Here is a 22080-nt window from a genome sequence, read left to right on the forward strand (position 1 = left end):
GGATTTGCAGACCCACGTCTTAAGCTATAGTGTAAACCGCAGCACTGGCGCGGTTCTTTTGGAAATAATGGTGCTTGGATGCGTGTAGGTGCTTTAATTTTTATGTATTCTTTAATTTCAGAGGTCTGACGGTTACTTCAATACGTTTAATTTTGCAATTTTTACTCTGTACGATTAATAAACTTTGAACCTGAAAATAGGGTAAACTTGTGCTGCTTTGTCAAAATTTTCTGAGCCCCTCTCCACATGGGGGATGCCCTATCAGGAAATATCATATTACGCCCCTTTAACCAGCCAAGGGTCTACGCCCTCAGATGTGGGCCAGTCCGACCCTGACCGCACTAAGAATCCTGCAAACAATGTGGAGAATTTGCACTTATGTTTTTAAATTCGTATTCTGAAAATATAGGGGATGTATTGAGGGGCTTGGAGGACAAGGTGCATTAAGTGCAGTTTTTGCAAAAATCGAGGTATTCATGACCTTAACTAAAACTAGTTTGAAAATATATTCTGTGAAAAATCCGAAACTATAATATCCAACTTTAAAGGTCAAAAATTGTATTTAAACTTCCTGTCCGCCGTAATGCTCCAAGTAATTTTGAAACTTTGAATAGGTACTTATCTCTTGAAATACCAAAACTGCTCTCATGCGCCTTGTCCTCCAAGCCCTTCAATTGACCTTTAAGGAATTTTTCCGTATTTTTCGGGAACGAGAAAATTTTTTAATTTGGGAATCAAATTTTGAATTCGGATTTATATTTTCGTGCCCGTGGTAAAAAAAAAGAAGAAAAAATGTGACGTTTAGGTTATAGTATTTTAAAAGAGGAAGGTTTGCTGGATCGCTTTTCTGGAAATAATTAATTTTATCATTCTGTGCTAGCCAATTTCTTAGATCCACACTTATTGTGTCTGGTCTCAGTCTCGTAGTCACAAGTCACATATTTTGATGAAATGTGATGCACCAGAGGTTGTCGCCACAACGAACTATTAAACTTTCAGGATGATAAATTATTTAAGTGACTGATTTACTGCGCCATAACTTCTTAAAAAGGAAAATTTAAAACGCTTATACTGATTAAGAGCTTTCGGCGAGACTTCCTCTCAGTGAAAAACAATTATGGCTTAATTCTCTTCATAGGAAACCTTGGATTTTCTGCAGGGAAGATCGAATATACACTTGGGTGTTATTCCTCTTTTTGAATGCATTTTGATGAAGTTATGGCGACATTTTCACTGAAAATAGTCCTGTATCTAGACATATTTGCTGGCCAATGAATATAATTCGCGCGACGAATTTTGAACCAATTTCTCAATAGGTCCCTTCTCTCCGGATGGAAGATCTGAAGTGGAATTTTAGGGACTGTAAATTCAGCAGCAGTAAGTTTACTTCCGTCAAAGTTCCTTCAAATTTTAGACCGTGCAATTCACATATCTCTGTGACTTTTTTGCATACTTTACGTTTTGAAGGCGTTTCAACCTTCCGAAAAAATTGTGCCAACTTTTTTCTGCAATCTCCTCCCAAGACCATACCCGCACTACGGTCTCATTAGAATTCTATACCCCCCCCCCCCTTCCCAATCTGTGTCACTTTCAGAAGAACTGAAGCAGGCCATTTTCTTCTGCACATCCATTCTTTTTCTTTACGAAACAAAGGAGGTTTGAAAATAAAATCACTTAAGAGTGTTTGATGTTCTTTGAATTATTTTTTTTATTAAAATCAACAATTTTAGGACAGGTAAGTACTAACTTGGTTCTTTTCCATGAAATATTTTTGACACAGTATCTGTGTGTTTCAAAGCTGTAGTCTTCGTTCACAAGTTAATTAATAATCAAAAACTTAAAAGTTCTAAACGATGATAACAGACATAAAAATTTTAAACGGTTTGGCAGATCTGAGAAATTAGGATGTATACTAGAAAATTACAAGAATACTTTTGCTTTTTCAAAAACAAGAAAGTTTGATTTCACAACCTAACACATTGTTCGCGCAACCTTAAGATGGAAAATCAAGCACTTCTTGAGGAAGTTTCAAGCTCTTCCCTCAACTTTTTACCACATGAATAATAACATGTTACCAGTTTCTTTCCTTATGCTTATTTTAAATCGTTATCATCTGCAAACATGGCAACTTGTACCTATTTCAGTGTTCAGCAATATGTAGCAAATAAGTATGGTAAAAAATCAAAAACCATGTGCATGTAAACAATGTAAAAAATACTCATTTGCACATAAATTGTCAATTGTGCAAGATTGATAATTTACACACAAAAGATTCCTTACTAGATTTACCTGACTTTATAGTGTTGCCTTGTGCGGTTCTCTATAATTATTTTACTGTAGTAAAATATGTCTACTTCATTTGAAGACAGATCTCGATTTAGTACATAAGACGAATGTCTTTTCCAAACGATCTATTTAATGTTGAAAGCTTTTTTTCCCCTTTAGATTGAGCTTTTACTGTTAATAATGGGTAAAGGGTAAAATTCGAGCACCTTTAACAAAATGAAGCGCTTAGAAAAAAGGTTGGAAAAACACAAGCCTTTGAATTGTTTTTTCAAAATCAAAGACTCTTCTTGGCAGCACAAATCATGTAACATCCCTTTTCTCTATCCATTTGAAAATGAAAAATTCCAGTCACTTGGGCTGTGTAAATGGCAGGTTAAGGTAACTTTGATGGTGAAATTAAATGAACTGCTTAGCTTTCCTCTTTAAAAAGTTGGCACGATTAGTTTGTTTGGAGAACAGTAAAATACTGTAAAGTTGAAACGTCATAAGAATTAAACACTTGGACATCTTTAATTTTTACCTTTCATTCTTTAACCTTAGAATTGCAGAAACAACCCAAATTTGAAATGGACCAAAAGACAACGTACGAATGTAGGCATTCAATTGTTTTCTTTTTCACTTTGTACTTGCTGTAAATGACAGAAAATCGGCATTCTGATACATTTTCCTGTTCAAAATTACATCTAGAACACAATCTGCACAGCAAAAATTCCTGAAATTAAAGTCCAACCAAGATATTAATGTTCAGAGGATTTTGAGGCAATGTAGCATTCGTGCATTTCAGCGAACTAACTTAAATAGTTACAGTAAAGCTCTGTCTTGCATTTGCAAATTTTGTATAATACCTGGCATGAAAATATCAACGGAGGAATCCACTTAACTTAATTACAAATAGATCTACCACGGGTTATCCAGAACAGAAATCAGGAAACAATGATTCAATGGCCCACTGAACAGGGTAAGAAATTAACTACAGCACATATTTTTTTTTAAAAACTTTCACAAAAAGTAAACATATAAAAACTTCCAAAATTAATTGATAGGTGAGAAAGAAATGCTCGTAGTTTAAATTATAAACAGAAAATTCAAACTTCTTGCTCGCCATAAAACTATGATCAACTTAAGCTTAGTTAGGCATTGAAATCAACCCATTCGTAAGACGAAAACTAGAACTCAGTTTCACATACATGTCCTTCCTCCTCTAATAAAAGATATCTTTGATTCTGTCAAAAAAAAGTTATTGCACAGGAAAATTTTCTCATCGCAAAATATACCAAAATCATCAAAGTGCACAATTTCACTTGAGTGGATTCTGATTTTTCTAAGAGAAGAAAGTGTGAGCTAACGTAGACTAAAACCACGATTTTCCAACTTATGAATTGAATTTAGAAAGTATTAATGCATCCACTGTATTAAGTTAAAATTATGATAAGGAAATATCAACAATTATGGGCCTAATTTTGCACCTGTCCAGTGGTCCATTTAATTATGAAAATGGAAACACGCCAACTCCAAAACTTAAAACTGCCCAATTTTCATAAAAATCATTCAAGATGTCGCACATATATCAACTTGGGCCTTTAAAGTGTCCCGAAGTACTGGTTCTATGACACCAAAAAACTTTCCCTTAGAATAAAGTCTTCACCTACTGCACAGTTTGTCGTGTTTCTACAAATATTTTCATTTTTCTGTTTTGGTTTGTTTTCATTCATACAGATTCACTTTTGATATAAACTGAATTGTCTAGTGTTGGCGTTAATACCTATGTGCATGTAAATTAGAGTCCATCATTAGTCTTAAATATAGTCACCTAGACAATCAATTACACTGTAAATATTGATTATTTTACAAACTTGTGAGGGCAATGATATGGATTGTTTAACTTCCAAAAAGACAACAATCTTTTCAAACAGTGTTCTAACTTCTCTGGACTTCAGACACATAATAAGTCATGCCTGTGAAAAAGGGAGTGCTGGTCGTAAAAATGTGTACAAAAACTGGCATGCAGGTGACTTTTATTGTAAACTTGTGCCTAGAATTTCTTGCTGGATCATCTTTATGAATCCTTAAAATTGTTGATGCGGCACCTTTTCTAGGGCCTGAATTTTGTTGGCTGCAGTCGACCGCAAGTTGCAAAAACTAACCTCTAAATTCGAACAGAAGTCGGGAGATATGTTTTAAACTCAAGCTGTGCCCAAATTGAGCTTTTCTTGGCAGCAGGCTTAAGCCTTCCTTAGTTCCTCAACTGTACAGACCATTAATCAGCGATCGAAAAACAAAGTCGTATTATTACCACAACTTTCCGCTGTACATAAACTAGCCAACAAAATTTCGGCATTGACCAGCAAACCTAATTTTTTTAGGTTTGCTGGCCAGATGGTTCCTGATGTCTAGGATGAAGGTAGAACACTTGTCCTGAACAAAACTTCAAAAACCCTGTTGAATTTTCGTCATATTAATACAAATAACAAACTTATTAAAAGAGAAAACAAATTATTGCACAAGGTAAGATCATTTCAACTGTTCCTTGTGGTCTCTTTTCAAATAATACAAACAAAAAAGCTACTAAGTTAGGTGGTTGCACAATTATTTTCCATTTGAACTACATTTTGCGATTAGGAACTACTACTTCTGATTCATCCATTAAAGTCCATATTTACATAGAAAAACTAATGGCACACATGTTGTTTCTAAACGAAGAACATAATAGTAGTTCCTAATTCCAAAATGTAGTTTATTTCATGGTTTGTTGGCGTAAAATCCATGGTGGTCGTTGATACTAATGACATTTGAGGAATTACTACAATGAAAAACTTTCAAACTCTATCGTTTACGTCCGCTTAAAAAATTTTCTTCATGAAACAAACTTTTAGAGAGGTTTTTTCGGGTGGAAAAACGTTCTTCCTTGGATTGGACGTACTTATGCTAAAAGGAAATAAAAATAAATGGATTTAATCAAAAGGAACTATGTTAGATGAAAATCCTATGCATGTAGTTCCTTTTGCTTTCAAACATTTCCACATAGTTTCTTTCAGCAGATGTACGTCCAATTTTAGCAAGGGTGTGTCTAATAGTAAGGAAATTCAAGGAATTCAACAGCTTTATTCTGAAAACAAAATTGAGACATCTTGAAGCAAACGGAGCAAAGTCGATTTTGCTGATGAGCTCCAGGATACGTAGGAAAAGTAGAGTTGAGAGGCTCATAAGCAAAATCGACTTTGCTCCCTTTGCTTCAAGATGCCTTAATTCTTAATTTGTAATGCAGCATGGTTTCTCTCAAATGTTATTATTTAAAAAAACTTATCGATGTCCTTTCATCGAAAACTTTTAAACTTTCAAACCTCGTTGTGATAGATAGACAATGAAAACTTCAGTAAAGAAAATCAGAGAAGACAGAAGGTAAATCGTAGGTTGAATTTGAACTCAGAAAATAAATTTAAAAGGAAAATTAAAGAGAATACAATAATATCATTGGCCAATTTAGCCAGTGCCAAATTTCTTAATACTCTGGGCGTGGTATTTTGGGAAATGTTTTACCCTCTTTTTTTGTACTCACAATATTTTATCTCTATTTGGGTTTTTCTTTAAGTTTATCACTAATTAGTGTTGAAATGTAGTTACTTTTTGCCATTAAATGAATCAGATGCAAGTGAGAATCTTGATGAGCTGCATGAAGTTATGATACAAGTTTTCTAAGTTTGATCATCAATATCTAAAAGAGAAAATGGTCGGTTGGCTTTCTGTCTGATGAAAACGCAGCTCACAAAGATAGTAAAATCTGCATTGAAAACTTAAGAATTAGAAGGACCAAAACAAATTATACCACGGACTGCAATGGGAAACAATGAAAAAATTTGTGGATTGAACCTTGTGGTGACATAACAACCAAAACAAATGATACCACAGATTGTAATAGGATACAATGAAAAAATTTGTGGATTGAACCTTAAAGTGACATAAAATTTATCTTACACAAAATAAAATCGGATTAAATAATTAGCTCCTTCCGATTTTAAAATTGAAAATAACCTGGTAATCTGGCAGTATTCGGTGGCATCTCCCATTAGGGATTTTGTGGTTGATCCATCGGAAAAAAGGCTTTTTGAGGGGTACTATTTATGAGGACTGCAAAAAGATTGCATAATAAAACTGGCAGTAAAATCTGAATATTGTGGTCGTCAGTTTATTCTTTCTAAATTAAGTCATGAGCTCAGCTTAACAAAGTAATTTTTAAGTTTAACTCTGATTATGTTAAGAAAGATGGAACATAGCATAACTGAAAAGTAGGCAACATATCGATGACCAAAGTGCGATACCATGTATCTCCATTTGCAACGTTGCAGACATAGTGAAAAGATTTTATGATTTAAATACTTTCTTGATAAGAGTTAACAAAAATTCTTGGCCAACACAAAATTTTAGGAGGGATAGATTTTTTTATGGAAAATAGAGTTCAAAACTACTCAGCCTCCATAAAAGTGTTTTTTTTATTACTGATTTCAGTGATCATTAATGATTTTTTCTTTTTGCTTATTTTTTTATTTTTTTATTCTCATGCAAAATGTTAATGTTTAAGCAAATGTAAAGGACTTGTTCATATTTCTACTATCTACTGGTACAATGTTGAGAGTTGTGAATCATAATCAGAGAAAAACAAGAGCAAAAGAACGACCGTTTCACAGAGTGACAACCATGCCAGAGCCATCATATGTAGAGGAGCAAAACAAAACGGTATCGAGTGATATGACTGTCTGTCTTGTGAGAGAGTCTAGATTAAATAGACAAAGAACATCCAGAGCCTACTGCTTAGACATGCAAAAAGCTGATCTGCCTATCAATCAAAAGGTTATTACATGAGTTATAACGGCGTAACAGTTATAAAGAGTTGTTATAACATCAAACACAACAATCTGATACTTAATTAACGAGTGAATCACATGGAACATCTAATGCGATGAAGTACGTCACTACATAAAAAAGGGGAAAATATACATTAAAAATAAATAAAATCTCAGAGTTCTAATAAAAATTAAACAAAATGCAAACATTATTCAATAAATTATTGATGGTAAAAACCTCTCCTTTTTACAGATTCTTTTCGTACAAGAAATTGATAAAAATAAATTAACTGCCCCCAAACCCCAAACCGAATTAAAAATAAAACGTAATGTTTTCAGAGGAAGGTCTGGTAGCCATCCCTTGCTAATAGCTATAGCTGCAACCTGAAAAGAAAAAATACATTATGAAAAAGCTATCAAACAAATGTTATTTTGATCAATCACATGATGCACACACAATCATACTGCCACACTAAGAATGAATTGGTGATAAAAAAAAAAGAAATACGAACAAATTGAGCTGCACACAGGAAAGTTGGAGTTTTGGACTAAAAAAGTCATTAAATGATTTTAGATTGCGCTCCCTCAGACCAAATTCATAGAATGGAGAATTTGCATGCAAATGTTTTATAGCTTCATCTGAAAGTGCCTGAGAAGCTGATTTTGCAGTATTTTTTAGGCATAATTTTTTCTGCTTTAGGAAATAGTATAAAAATATATTTAAAAGTGAGAAAATGCACCGTCTAGTGACGTCATCTGGCGGCATTTCCCATTTAAACACATGTATTTTAGCAAATTAGGTTATTTTGTCGCATTTCCTCCAATAATTGTTCCATTTATGAACCAAGGGTATCCTTCTCTCCTCGTGTTCGGCTCACTTGGTGGTACCCACTTTGAAGAAGTGGCAACAATTTTGCCCTATTCTTGGACCTTTCTCAGGTCTGACAGAAACAATAGCATTGGAGGGAGACTTGTTTAACTTTTTAACTACCAATTTTGAGACTTAAAATTGTCAATTCAATACCAAAAAATTTTAAACTTGAGAAAAATTGCTCTCCGCAAAAACGTTCCTCTAAAGATTGAGGTCCCTTTACCTGTAGCCAATTGATTGAACAAAGTTATAAACGAAAGTACTCACCTCAGTCTAAATTGTCATCCATTTTAGGGAGAGTTTTACTTGCTCTCTGGTTCCTTAGGACCTTCTGTTTCTTCTGGCATACACTGTTCAAATAGGGCGAGAGCTCTGTGAATGCATTCATACTGCTCTGCGGACTGAACCATTCCACCACTGAAATAAATCAATCACCAAAGTGAATTAATGATATCATGTACATAGATGCCGAACCACTACACAAAAGCTGAATCGAAGTGCTGTATTTATCTTTCATCAAAACTTTGAATTGAAATTGATTTGTGAGGTGTGAATTTTTGGTGGAACTAGGCGAAATATTAACAATTCTGGTTAGGAATAGTTTTAAAAATTAAGGCTAGCAAAGCGGAACTAGGCGAAATATTAACAATTCTGGTTAGGAATAGTTTTAAAAATTAAGGCTAGCAAAGGGAAAAAACCAAAAACTACTTGATTAGAGCTGACCATTGAGAATAAATTCTCAAGTTTGGTAAATTACTTAAGTCAAGATTTCATAAGACTTTTCTCCTTCTTTTGACCAATCCATGAATTTATTAAAACCTAATTATTTATCATTTTTTAAATTTTTTTTCCAGTCCTGTTTGGATACCACAACCTTGTATGAGAGCTATGAGAGAGAAAATAATAAAATTATTGAAGAGTTATAACGGGTTCCAGGAAGGAATGAAAGTTTAAGATTTGAGGTTCCTATCGATTTCACTACCTACAGAAGCCTGATGATTGTTTCGATGGAGGAAAACGTGAAAACTAAGTGACATTCCGCCATGAAATTTTGTACCTAGGTACATTCTGTATAAAATATTTGAAATTCAAAGAATTTTTTGAGGTGATGTACTGTTTAGTTTTCTGTTAAAGGAATACAATTTAAGAAACAATTTGGCAAAGTGAACTAGTCAAGCTGATTCTGGTTAACTAGGTCCAATTGTAATAAGTTTTCTTCAAGTTGTTATGGGTATGAATCGTAAGTCTAGATACTAAGGATAACAAGAGTATTGTGAATACTGTGACTTATTAAGGAATTTATACTCAGAATCATTTTTTTTCTCATTAAAGGCTAACATTGATAGATTCAGCATCAATGAGAGTCTTCATTCTTGTTCAAAAAGAATTTCATTTGTGAATTTCACATTTCCTGTGTTTTTAATGAGCTCCAAACTGTTGCAAACATGCAAGAAGACAAGAATCAGCATTGAAACCATTCTGTCAGTCAGAGTTAAATATTGTAATTTACTGTTACTACCAACAGTCAAAATTTTTTGTTTTTTCAGTGTTTTACCCTTAAATTCCTGCTAGTTTTCATGTTCCTCCGACCAAATTAAAGATACAGCATTTTCATAGTTTTGTTCCATTGATTAAAATAGAGTTTCTGGTTTGTGCGAATTACCACTTGTAAAAATTCATTGGCTGCTTCGAAACTGTATGAATTTAAAGTAGTATTGACTTTTTTGAAGTTTTCTTCACCTTCAGACATTCTTAGAACTTACAATGCAACAATAATTGAAAAGCTTACCGATCACATCTCATCCTTGAAACAATACCGAGGACATCCACACTATTCGTCTCCCGTAGTTGGCTACATCCAAGACTAATGGCAATAAAACAGCCTGTCCTTCCGACACCTGCGCTGCAGTGCACAACCACTGGCCCCTGTCTTTTAGTACCCACTGTCGGTTCGCTGAAACTCACTGACGCCGAAGACACCATCTCTTGCGGTTCTTGCACTTCAGGGGCTTCCGAACTGGGCGATCCATACACTTCGAACAAGTAGTCAGGACTTGGCTGTGACCAGATCGAACTGTCTGTTGACATCTCAGTCGCTCGCCGGAGCTTGGGCTTCGAGCGAGGCTCAGGCTCCTCCGATTCGATGGACAGGTTCTCAAAACTAAAAACATCAGATCTATTAGAGGGACTAGAATCAGGCTTCCTTAACTTTGAAAGCGAACAGGACAGCTGTGAATTATCGAGGGACTTTGTTTTCTCCAGCGACACGTTTTCGAAGTTGAAAAAGAACGGTCGAGAACGGGTCTTGCCACGCGGCGACTCACAATACCCGGCCGAGCTTGGGTAATATCGTCCTAACGCACTATCATCTGATGAGTTTTTCTTGCCTGATGGCACACTAGAACTAACTTCAGAGCTACAGCTTATTTCATCGACGCTTTCTAACGAAGACTGCCACTTAGAAACTAGGGGTGAGTATTTGACCTCCGTTTTCCTCTCATCGTCCTTGGAGAGTGGACTACTTTTTTTACCCTTCACGTTGGGACTGCTCAGAGCATCGTCCCACGAGTAAAGACTTTCCGATGCTGTTAGGTAATTATCAGAGAGTGTTGAGACCTCTTCTTCCTTGCTCCTGGTCTCTGTGAAGAATGGACTGTCGGAGTAGGTTTCTGTTTCGTACTGATCGAAACTTAGATGACTGCATGGGAGAATAGGCGTGGATCCCCTTAAAGAAACGGGGCTTTCCGATTCAAACCGACAGGAGTCTTTGCTAATGGAGTCTTCCTCTAGCGAGGAGGCCTTGCGTACACGCGGACTTCGCGCAGGCCCCGGGGAGTTGAACTTGAGAGGTAGACAAAAACGTGATAGCTCAACATCTTTAATTAGGTACAAGAGAGAATACAGGTTTGGTGGCGCTTTGTGGTCCGGCCAGGAATCGTACCAAAAGTGAAGAACACATCGGGTCTCATCGCCTTTCTGAAATGAGAACGATAGCACTGATTTTAGTTGAGGAAAATTCCATTGAAATTATCAATTTCAATTTTTGATTAATCAAGTGATTTCAATCAACTCTATGAATTTTTTAGAGGTAAAACTCTAATTCAATATTGTGTAATTGTATGTAGTATGTGCCTCTTCCCTTAGTAGTCTTCTAGTGCCTCTTCCTCTTCTTGTACGTTTCATTCCCTATTTCCTACTTCTATCTTTCTGGAAAGTATGAACAGATGTAATTAATTATTCGGGGCATGTATTTCTTTTGATTAAAAAAAACAACTTAAATCAGGACTAAAGCCGCAAATAATAAAAAGAAACATATAAAATAAAATAAAATAAAAAAAACCCGGACGTTTCGCAGGGATCACACCCGCATTTTCAACCGGCAAAAACATAACAAAAATTTAGGAAGAAAGACACTATGAGCCTCACTGCTGTTATTGTGAGACTGATAGTGCAACCAAAATAAACGAGCAAGTGCAACTTGAAACAAAGCATCGAAACAGAGATTACTCAGAGAGATTACAAAGATTGCTAATGCTTTTTTAGCTTCTGAGAAGCATCATTTTCCGAGGGACCTACTAGATGTGGTCCACATCCTCAAGAATAAAAATAAAGTTTGTAATTACCACGCTGGTATGGATGGACTCATTGGCATTTATCACCAGTTCTTCCTTTCGGGCCTAGATGGAGCTGAAACACCTGAGTAGTCTCTGTTTCAATGTGCTTTGTTTCAAATTGCACTTGCTTGTTTACTTTGGTTACACTATCAGTCTCACAATAACAGCGGTGAGGCTCATAGTGTCTTTCTTCCTAAATTTTTGTTTTGTTCTTGCCTGTTGAAAATGCGGGTTTGATCCCTGCGAAACGTCCGAGGTTGTTTATTTTATTTTATGTGTTTCTTTTTATTATTTGCGACCTTAGTCATGATTTAAGTTGATTTTTTGTCAATGTTTTGGGCTGATTAAGTTGTTTCTTCTTTTTTTTGATTCCAAACGCTCAGGATAATTACAGGTCAAATATACGCTAGTATTTAGCTAAAAGTCATTGCTTTACCACTCTACTGATTATGATGAAGTAAAATTATTTTCTGAATGCTTGAAGAAGCCTTGAGACTGTGGCCCCCTTAAACGACAAAATCACGACAATTTTTTAGTTTTTCGGACATAAAACTTTCAAAAATGATGAAACTGTGGATCAAGAATTTTTTCAGAGGGACTTTCATGATGTTATCAGTTGTATGTTTTTTAATTTTTCACATTATACTATAACAATGGAAAAAAAAATGTTTTTCCTGGCTAACCTCCTAGTTATAGTGTGACAAAGAGAGTACACGGAACATTCACAAGTAAAAACAATTTTAGCTATTGGCAGCATTTGGAGCATCTGGCTAAAGTCATCCATTACCTGAACATCCAACTTCCGAATAACGTATCCTCCTTTGATCTGAATACTCTGAACTGTGACGGAAATTTCTCCGTATTTACAGCTCTCGTCTTTGCCTGTCGGGAAGTACGCCTCACACTTAGGACATGATTTTTCCAGCAGTCTTGTAATCATAACAATAGCAGGCACATTTTCACACCAGACCATCGACCAAAAATCAATGACTGTGTTTGGTAGGGGCCCTTGAGTGGCGATAAATGCTTTTTCATCCCCAAATCCCTGTAAAAAGAATGTGAAAAGATATTAACAAGAAACCACAATTTTTTTTAAATTTCTTCATTGTCCATTTTCTGGTTCAGTCACCAGGACTGATCAATATCCAGAGGGAACAGGATTTTACCTAGGTACAAACTGACTTATTATTTATCATTTTATCGTTTAACAAATTTAATAGGAAGGAAACTTTCATCTATTGAAAGAAAGAAAGAGCCGTTTGAAGGTATATGAGACATAATGTTAGAGATTAAGTTTAACATGCATTTTCTTAATAAAACATTTTTTCTTGACCCAAGATTTTCCACAAGAAAAAATTTGCAGCTACTACTTAAGCTTAAAACTACTCCCATTTTAATTTTTCCCTCAATGTAACTCAGTTCCTTTCCGTTTTATTGGGTTGACTTAAGACCTATGACAGGAGGCATGGTAATTTTTAAATTGTTTTAAATTTTTACTTTCACCTGATTTTTCTCTTGAATTTTACTTCATTAATTAGGGAACAATTCTGATGCAATACTAATTTTTGATTCAGGGAAGAAAGGGAGGAAAGTCAGGTTATTACTTTTATTATGTGTCATTTTATCATTTATCTTTTCATCATTTTAAGTCGGGTAGCGCAGGAGGAGCAAATCAAAATGGTACTCACTTTGATGAAATTTGCATTGATGTATCCATCCAGGGTTTCGTCCCCATTGATACGAACTCGCGTTTTATCATTGGGCAGGATAGTCCGATACCTAAAAAATAGGAGGTAGGAGTGAGATAGGTATTGTTCTCTCTAATTGACCACTAGATAGGTAAGAAAGTAAGCGCTACAGCACATGTTTTTTCATCAAAATTTCATGCAGAACAGATTATTCAGATGAATAGGGAAGTCTGACATCAGCTGTTTAAAGATATGATCCGATTTTTTGTTCATATCTTAATGGAAAATTATGTTAGAAGTCTGAAGCTTGGTGCCAACACTTGCAGGTTTGTGGATTCTAAAACAGCATTATCCACTAAATTGGCGAATTTTCGATATTGCTGTTCATACAGATCAAAACAAACACGTTACATGATAGAAAGCCTTTTCAAAAATCTGGTGACAGGTGTTTTCACTGTACCTTGCAACTAGTACCTTGCATACTGTGTAGGAAAGAAGAAATGTTTCATGTACGTCTCATGAAATGAGTCCATTATAAATTTAAAAAAAGATAACATGGACTTACCTATTTTTTACACCGCACCCTGCAACTGTGGACTTTTCGGGATGATTCAAGGGTATGTCCCAGAACTCCTTGTGAAGACCTCGAATATCATTTAAACTACTTTTAAGTTGTGACCGGCTGAGAACATTACCAACTGACATTAAATACTCCTCAGCAGTGCTGAAATAAAGTAAAACAAAAAATAAAAAATTATAAAATTTGTTTGGACAAAATAATTAAGTATGTGAATAGATTCGGGACCATTATAAATTTGATAATAATCAGCTATTCTACATTGAAATTTATATTTGACAAAAGAAAGTATTCTTACCACTCTTTGGTGGGTGTGACAGGAGGAGGTACTTTTTCGCTTGGATGAAGGACACCAATTGTCAAGTTGGCGCTGGATCCGCGCCTTTCCAATAGCCCTTTTGTTTTGACAAGAACTATCTCCTTTTTCTTTATAGTTTCGCATCTTAGATGACTGCTCTGGATTATGCTAGTGCGTAAACCTGAAACACATTTAAAACACACATAAAAATTTTCGTAATGAAAACAGAATTTTTACATATCTGTGGCAGACTTTATAGTGAAAAATAAGTTGTTATTTTTGGATCCTGACAAAGGGTAGGACTTTAATTTCGGCCAAAATGTTCCAACTCAAGGGCCAGCTTGAACAAATGGATAAGTATTAAGAGCAAATAAATGTTTCAGGAGGCATGATGCAATGATTAAGATTTCTTATCAGAAATCCTTCTGAATTACGTTCTCTCGCTTTAATTTTTTTTTTAAAAACAATTACACTGATGTGAGCAATAAAAGTATGCACTTGTCATGTGTACCTGTACACATCCAATTTATTTGACCTTTCAGAGACATACACTCAAAAATTCGCATGTTCGTGAACTATCAGAAAATATCTTGAGGATTCTACTAACCTGTCGTTACAGGGGGAAGTGGTGGTGTTGTAGTTAAAGGCGCCAGGGTGAGAGGGGATATTTTCTCTTCGATCACAGGCTCTTCATGGGCCGCAATAGCTTCCCGCAGAGATGATTTGTTTTCTTCTTTTAATTTTTCGTCTTCAATCTCTGGTGAACTCCCCGCTGACATTTGCCTTCGCAGCCAAACTAAAATCTGATTCACACATAAAACACCAGTTAAATTTTTTTTAACAGTTTCAAAATTAAGTTTAATAGTGCCACTTTTTCATCATTTTATGACGGAAGACATTCACAGAATGCTCCTTTGCAATATATTATTCAACTTTCAATTTTGAGTAATAAGTAATTATTGTGCACTTAAGTCCCTATTCCATCAAATGGTCTCATATGATAAAAACATAGAGTCCGAGAGCCCGACTACATTTTATGACAAACTTGGGACACAAATTTTGACCACTTAAATCTGAACTGACCCAGAAAATATTTTTCTGCCATGTATTGGTACACGCTACAATGTGGCCAACGACTATTCTCCATGTCAATGAGCGTAAGGCTACTGATTTAAGGGGTAAATACTTGTGTCTCGAGTTTATCACAAAATGTTGTCGGGCTCCCAAACTGATATCAAATTTTCTTCCATCCTTAGAAATTTCAGGGTAAACTTACTGAGAAGCCTCTCATGTTTAAAATATCATAGATTATCATATCCTTAGAAAGTTAAACTTCCAATTGTAGTCGATTCAGCTAACTTGCAGAGTTGCATTCAATAAGACAAAACAAAATCATTACTCTATTTTTTTTCTCTCTCTCTATAAGCAACATTGGGGTGAAAATGACCAAAGAGAACCCATCTTCACGAAGCTACAATGAACACAGATTCTTTAAAAATAGATTAAGTAAAAGGGATGGCTGGTTTTCAATCCAAAAACCTGGTTCAAGAGCAAATGAAATTAAGTTTTCTGAATATTTTGTGTTAAATTTCAAATGGAAGGATTCTCATTGGTTAGGCTGTGTATTGAGTCATGAAGATACATTTGTTATTTTTTATAAACCTGATATACTCTATTTATTTATTTTTTTTTAATTGACTGCAATATCAATGCTTTCCCTAATTTTTTTCAGGATGACTTGCTTCAGGCAAAAATTACCACAAAATTCTTTCAAATGCCTCGGTTTTGCGAAAATTTTTTGTAAATGAATAAAAAAATCACCAGGAGTAAAAATCCAACAGAAACCCCGACAAAAGCCGTTAATTGTGTTACTGTCCAATCGGGCCTCCAAGGTCTTTTAAAGTACAACTCGCTTTGGTCAATCGTATTATCAACAGGCAGAACTCCCATCTTGACATCATTATCTGCAAAATAGAAATGAAACAAAAATGAGTTAAGGAAAAGAATAGAAAGGTTTCTGAAGTATGAATCCAGGGTGTCCAGCAATATTTTTTCTCCCTTTTCGGACTTTTTCCATGTTTTCTCGGAGCCTTAAATTTAACAAAAAATAAACAAATATAAGCACAAAGTACCAGTGCACTCGTTTCTCACAGTACTTACTATGACTCCATTTTTGAGCATTTCAGTCCTTCACTAGCGTTTTTCTGGTTCAAAATTGCAAACTGTTAATGTTTTTCATGGAAAAGAGGCGATTAAATGAATGGGTCAGAACAAGGTGTCTACTAAAACAGGCTGACCAAAAATCAGTACTTTAACAGCACTTTTTCAGTGCGATCCCCAGAAATTCAGTACTTACTTTATCAGTACCTCCAATTGACGAAATTCGAAAAAAAATTTCAAAAATTTGAATCTCTCGATCATATTATGACAAAAATGACAAGAAATGAAAAAAATTCTGGACCTTTTGCGGAATTTCCGCACTCTTGCAGTACTTCCGGACCGCTCTTAAAAAATCAGTACTATTTCCGGACTTGTGGACACCCTGCGGAAGCACCCACTTTTCTGAGTCAATCTTCCGAAAAGATAGTGTGATTTACACTTCTAGGAATATTCTGGATTTTATTTACCCTAAATGGCAAAGAACCCTTATTTTATGCCAACAATGAGGACCATTTGAAGCAATATTTTTGACAGGCTCTGATGACATAGCCAAGCAGAGGAAAGGGCATTTGCTACTTGTCTGAACTCATATTCAGGCATTGTCTTGCCATTTTAACGCCACTGTTGGCTTTAGATTGGTCGTACATTGGATCGCTTTTTCTCTCTTGAGAAACAACTTTTTGAACATTTGGAGGACTTTTCAGGCTTGTTCACAAAATTTTGCCTACGTGCAACAGTAATACAACCCTGCGAAAATTTCTTGCCACTCCCTTATTTTGTTTTCCTTCAGAGTATCTAAGATTTTTTGATACAACATCTTAAATATTCAAAAAGGACCTACTTGAGAGAGGCTTATGTAAATAATTTCTGGTGACAAAAAATATTATTTTACCATAACAAGTGTGGAAAGTATTTTCGAATGAACTACTCCGTGACTTACCTATGCCAACGAAAGGCAGATAATGCTGTGAGAAAAACGATTCATGGGTCGGTAAATCTTCATGATTCTGGCAGAGCAGAAGATTGGACAGCATCAGTGGTCAGTGCAGGTTGCAAGCATGCTTACTCCTTTGATATATCACAGATAGTGTCATGATTGATTGCTACGTAATACTTGGTCAAGGTTTAACTAAATATAACCGTTTTCTGGAACAGAAAAAGAAAAGAAAGTTAAATGGGTATACTTAGTATACATTTATTGACGCTATACATACCTAGATACTGATGGCGTAAGTCTGCAACCATGTATCTCGTTTGCAGTGTTTGAAAATCTCCGCCTGTAAATTATTTTTTAGAGGGCCCGAACAAGTTGCCATCATTCTTTGAAATTTGTGCATAATTTTTTTGCACAGAGAAGAAAAATCACTATAGTTTTAAAGACTTGCCATTGAGTAATTTTCCGTTAAAAAATAAAACATGACAGGAAGTCTGCGACGTTGCAAACCGGGATATGTGGTTGCGGACTTACACTGTTGATAAAAAATTCATGTCGGTAGCTAGGAAACAAATGACTGCAACTACATTTTAAACAGTTCCAGAAATCAAGGAGATATTGTGTTAAAATTCTATGAAATCACAAATAAAATCACAACTCCATCCAAGTTATTAAATGAATTGTGTGTTTACATGTGAATGCTCAAAATTTCCAGGTATCTAGCCCCATACAATTCGCAGCGGTAGCTTGGACAATGAAGTTGAAATGTTTCAGGACCCAAACGTATCAGATCCGCAAGTTTGCTTTGACAATGCAGCTTAAAATCAAGTTTGGAGTGTTTGCATAGCAAGGGTTTATGTGATTGTTATCATTTGATTCCAAGTTAATGTACCAGAAAAATCATTGTAAGATCTCAAGGAATCTCTGTGGTGAAGTCTAATGGCATGTACCTTGATATTAAAGCAAAATTTTGCAGCAAAATTATGGCAAGTTGCAACATTATAACTTACGAATGACTTAGCTAGGCTCATCAGCAGCCTGATTGTTGAAATTTATGTCAGTAGGTGTGACAAGAATCGAAAATCGATATATTACACAGCGCAAATAGGACTATACCTTATCTTATCTTGCCGACAGAGCTAGTTAAAGTTTCAACAACCGAGTTGCAGGGAGAAGCAGGGAAACTAAGCTGAATGCATTTATTACAAAACTGATTATTATCAAGATCGGAATTTTGATTAGCACCATTTCAAAACACTATTAGATCCAAATCGACAATCGTAGTTATCATTAAGTATTCTACTAAAGCTTTGATTTCTATAAAGTGTATACTAAATTGATGTATCAAGTCTAATTCACATGCTTTTCTTTTCCGAATCCTTCAATGCTTGATCATTGTATTCAAGAGTCGGAACATTTCGACGGAGCTGTTCCTGCTAGTCTTCCGTAGTGAAAAAGTTCCATGCCATAAAGAACTAAACAGAATTGACGCACTCCTTCAAGATACGTAAGTGAAATTGGTGGAGAAATTTGTGAACAGCAAAGCTCTTCCTAGTGATTACTCACTGGCCTTGAGTAAACTGAACTTGACCAAACATGACTCTTAATCTTGTTTGTAAGTTGAAGGTTAAAAAATTGCAGGTGGAAAGTTCGGATATGCGTCAAAAAACACTTGGAAGATACAAACATCGGAGACAGGAGGATAGAGAGACCCTCGTATTCATTATCAAACGCGATCAAAATAACACTGACATTCTAAAACTCGACAGGATATCCAAGTTGGAAAATTGCACAATTGCACAGACCTAGGAACACGACGATCGAATCTGAAAACACCGACTCACGATCCATTAGAATCTCGGACTACACCTTCGCACTGAACAGCTGGAAAATTTCCGATCAGTTTAAAGACCCGTTTCGCCACTTGAGAGCCGCGAATTGAGCAACGATTTCCGGACGAACTATGAATGAACGCATACTCACACTTATTAATGGGCGATTCATGAATAAAGGTGGGTGCGAATCGACGGGGGGAGCCGAAGAGAACGCACAGTAAACAGAGGGAACATAATTCACCAAACTCTGGTTAAAAATAGAGAGAACTGCACGGATAAGCTGCTCGAAGGGGACCAAAATAAAAAAACATAACCACGTTTTGTATTTACAAAGGTGGTGGACGCAAGTCTGAGGATCAGCAGAAGTTCGCCTCGAACTTGCGAGGTGGAGCTGGTGTTGCGCGCGGTTGCCGAATCGCGCCAAAAAATGACCACTTTCAAGCAGCGGGATACGGTTGCGCTGGGGAGATTTGGTCGCGGGCGTGACGCCTTGTGGTGGGAGTTCTATTCATGGCAGAAGATTCTGAATAAAAACTGTTTTCGGCGCTTCCGCCCTACCCTCCCAGCGCCCCGTAACTACTTCCGAGCCCTCTTCGAAAACATAACCGCCAGGGGCCGGGCTCCATTCATCAAAATCGAACGAAATTCATGAATCGCGCGCCAGGCCGTTCGTATTGATCCGCGGTTCCTATTCAACGAGTTGAGTTGCACTGTTGTCGCCGTCGGAAGACTACTGCTTCCGCCGGAAATTGTGCCATAGTCTTCGCATCTTCGGAGGTGCTTGCGATACGCAGCGTCGCGCCACACACTGGATCGAGTCGACGGGAGAAGTCGGACAAAATGTGCGAACTTTAAACGCTTGTAACTCCGTTTATACAAGACTTGAAAGTTCTAAAATTGGTTGCATTGGTTTTCTCGTGAAATTATCTTCAAGAAGCACCCCATATTGTTTGAAATCTGACGAAATGAACGTAAAAATTTGCAGGTTCAGTCAAAAATATACTGTCCGACCTCTCTAATTGCCACGATCCACTGTGCGCCTTCCGTTTCTCGGCGAGAGGTGACTAGCTAACAAAGGCGCTCAGAGCTCGATCCCGATGAACTTTTGACTTTCCTCTACTTCGGTATAATAGAGATGGCTCTCAGAGGAAGAGCGATGGAGGGTGGAGATTGGTGGAGGGAAGGGGGCCGAAAAAAATTTGCGCTAAACAATCCCGCCCGCTAGAATGTGGCCGATATAACGCCGTTAAAACTGCCGTGCTTAGTGCAAAATACAATCCAAGTTTCCTCCAAGCGGAAAGTTCTGATTCGTGCTGCCGCGCTAAGGACAGGGCATTTTTTGCATTTTTTAAAATGTAGGTATAAAAAAAATCGGATTCAGAAAAAAAAATTATCATTGAGAAAAGGGGACAAAATCTCTCTTTCCTGAGAGTATAGTAATTTCGAATTTTTTCGTTTTTCGGTGATACAAGAGACCGCATCTTTAATTAGTCGAGTTAAGAGAGGAACTAAACACGCAATTTGGCCTGGAGCTCAGCGCAAAGAGGAATGATGACGAGGACTTGAAAAGAAAAGGATAAGCCCTCGGCGCGGCGCGGCGATCGGCATGTAACACATATTAGCGCCTACAAGACTGCATGAATACTTCACCCATTGCGTCAAACACAGTGCGGTCAGGAGCGGTTGGCGTGAAACGCATAGCGCCTACAAGACTGCAGGAATACTTCACGCATTGCGCCAAACACAGTGCTATCAGCGTGGCGCAGCGCGCAGGCGCAGCGGCGGCGGAATAAGTTAAAATTATTCAACCACATTTATGTTTGTTCTTTCATAATTTTTTCGTTCGTTTCTTATAAATGGAGGACCTTGTCCACACAGAGACAGGTTTACGGAACTTAACTTTCGCGCAAAGTTCCGTGAAATTTTACTAGGACTTTCGCAAAAAATGTATCCAACATGAGTAGGTAACCGCGTCTTGTTCACCCCTCCCCCTCTGTCATGTTCACTTGATGATTTTTATTGATGTTTCGAAACGAATGAAAAGGGAGCGGCAAAATACAGGCGGCCCATGGACGGCAAGTAGGTAGATCCGGCCCTGACTAAGGAAGAACGCCGTATGAACATTCGATAGTTGCCAAATTTCCCTCGATAAAACGTTCATTTTTTAGGAAAGTTATGAATGTTTTCTCTTTAAAATTTCAGGACTTTTAGGAGGAATTGGAAAGCAAAATTATCTGAAAAATTGGAAGAAAAATATTCATAAATTTACCAGGAAATTCGTGTTTTATCAAAGATAATTTGGCAACGCCAAAGGTTCGTACGGCATTCTTCCTTAGTAGGGCATTGCAAAAACGCGTCACCGCCAAAATCAACGTTGTAGCAACGGTTTTGCAACGTTTCCGGATTGTTTATTTGACAGTTTCCGGAGATGGGGGGGGGGGGGCGAAGAGAAATTTTGCACAGAACAATCCTGCCCGGTGAAAAGTTACTGCGAAAACCAGGGCCGGATTCACCTACTTGCCGCCCATGGGCCGCCTATATTTTGCCGCCCCCGTCTCATTCGTTTTGAAACTCGTTCATCAAATGAACGTGCCAGCGGGGGAGAGGTGCATAAGACGCATTTACTCGTGTTGAACACATTTTTTGGGAAAGCCCTATCAACACTACTAGCAAAAGTTCACGAAACTTTGCGCGAAAGTTAAGTTCCGTAAACCTATCTCTGTGTGGACAAGGCCCTCCATTCATGAGAAATGAACGAAAAAATTATGAAAGAACAAACATAAATGTGGTTCAATGATTTTAACTTCCGCCGCCGCGCCGCGCAAACCGCACCGTGCTGGGCGCAATGCGTGAAGTATTCACGCAGTCTTGTAGACGCTATCCGTTTCATGCTGACCGCAATGACCGCACTGTGTTTGATGCAATGCGTGAAGTATTCGTGCAGTCTTGTAGGCGCAAATATGTGTTACATGCCGACCG

The 22080-nt window shown here is 36.8% G+C and overlaps 1 protein-coding gene across 8 annotated transcripts in view; it reads right to left on the minus strand.

The window, feature by feature from the left end:
* Positions 1–1678: 1678 nt before the first annotated feature.
* LOC109037847 (uncharacterized) overlaps positions 1679–22080 on the minus strand; it is a 49552-nt gene continuing 29150 nt past the window's right edge. For 2 of the 8 annotated variants that reach the window (XM_019052712.2, XM_019052720.2), the window contains exons 2-11: positions 17273–17478; positions 15994–16136; positions 14780–14975; positions 14173–14353; positions 13863–14021; positions 13298–13388; positions 12397–12654; positions 9785–10971; positions 8263–8412; positions 1679–7508 (exon numbers count right to left, since the gene is read on the minus strand). In XM_019052712.2, coding sequence (XP_018908257.2) covers positions 8298–8412; positions 9785–10971; positions 12397–12654; positions 13298–13388; positions 13863–14021; positions 14173–14353; positions 14780–14975; positions 15994–16136; positions 17273–17366 — 2424 coding nt within the window. In that variant the 5' untranslated portion in view covers positions 17367–17478 and the 3' untranslated portion in view covers positions 1679–7508; positions 8263–8297. Of the gene's footprint in view, positions 7509–8262; positions 8413–9784; positions 10972–12396; positions 12655–13297; positions 13389–13862; positions 14022–14172; positions 14354–14779; positions 14976–15993; positions 16137–17272; positions 17479–18276; positions 18296–18382; positions 18803–18832; positions 19472–22080 lie in introns of those variants that run through there. The other 6 variants (XM_019052679.2, XM_019052687.2, XM_019052705.2 and 3 more) reach the window with 6 other exon arrangements.

Source organism: Bemisia tabaci, chromosome 10, assembly GCF_918797505.1.
Source record: "Bemisia tabaci chromosome 10, PGI_BMITA_v3".
NCBI lineage: Eukaryota > Metazoa > Arthropoda > Insecta > Hemiptera > Aleyrodidae > Bemisia > Bemisia tabaci.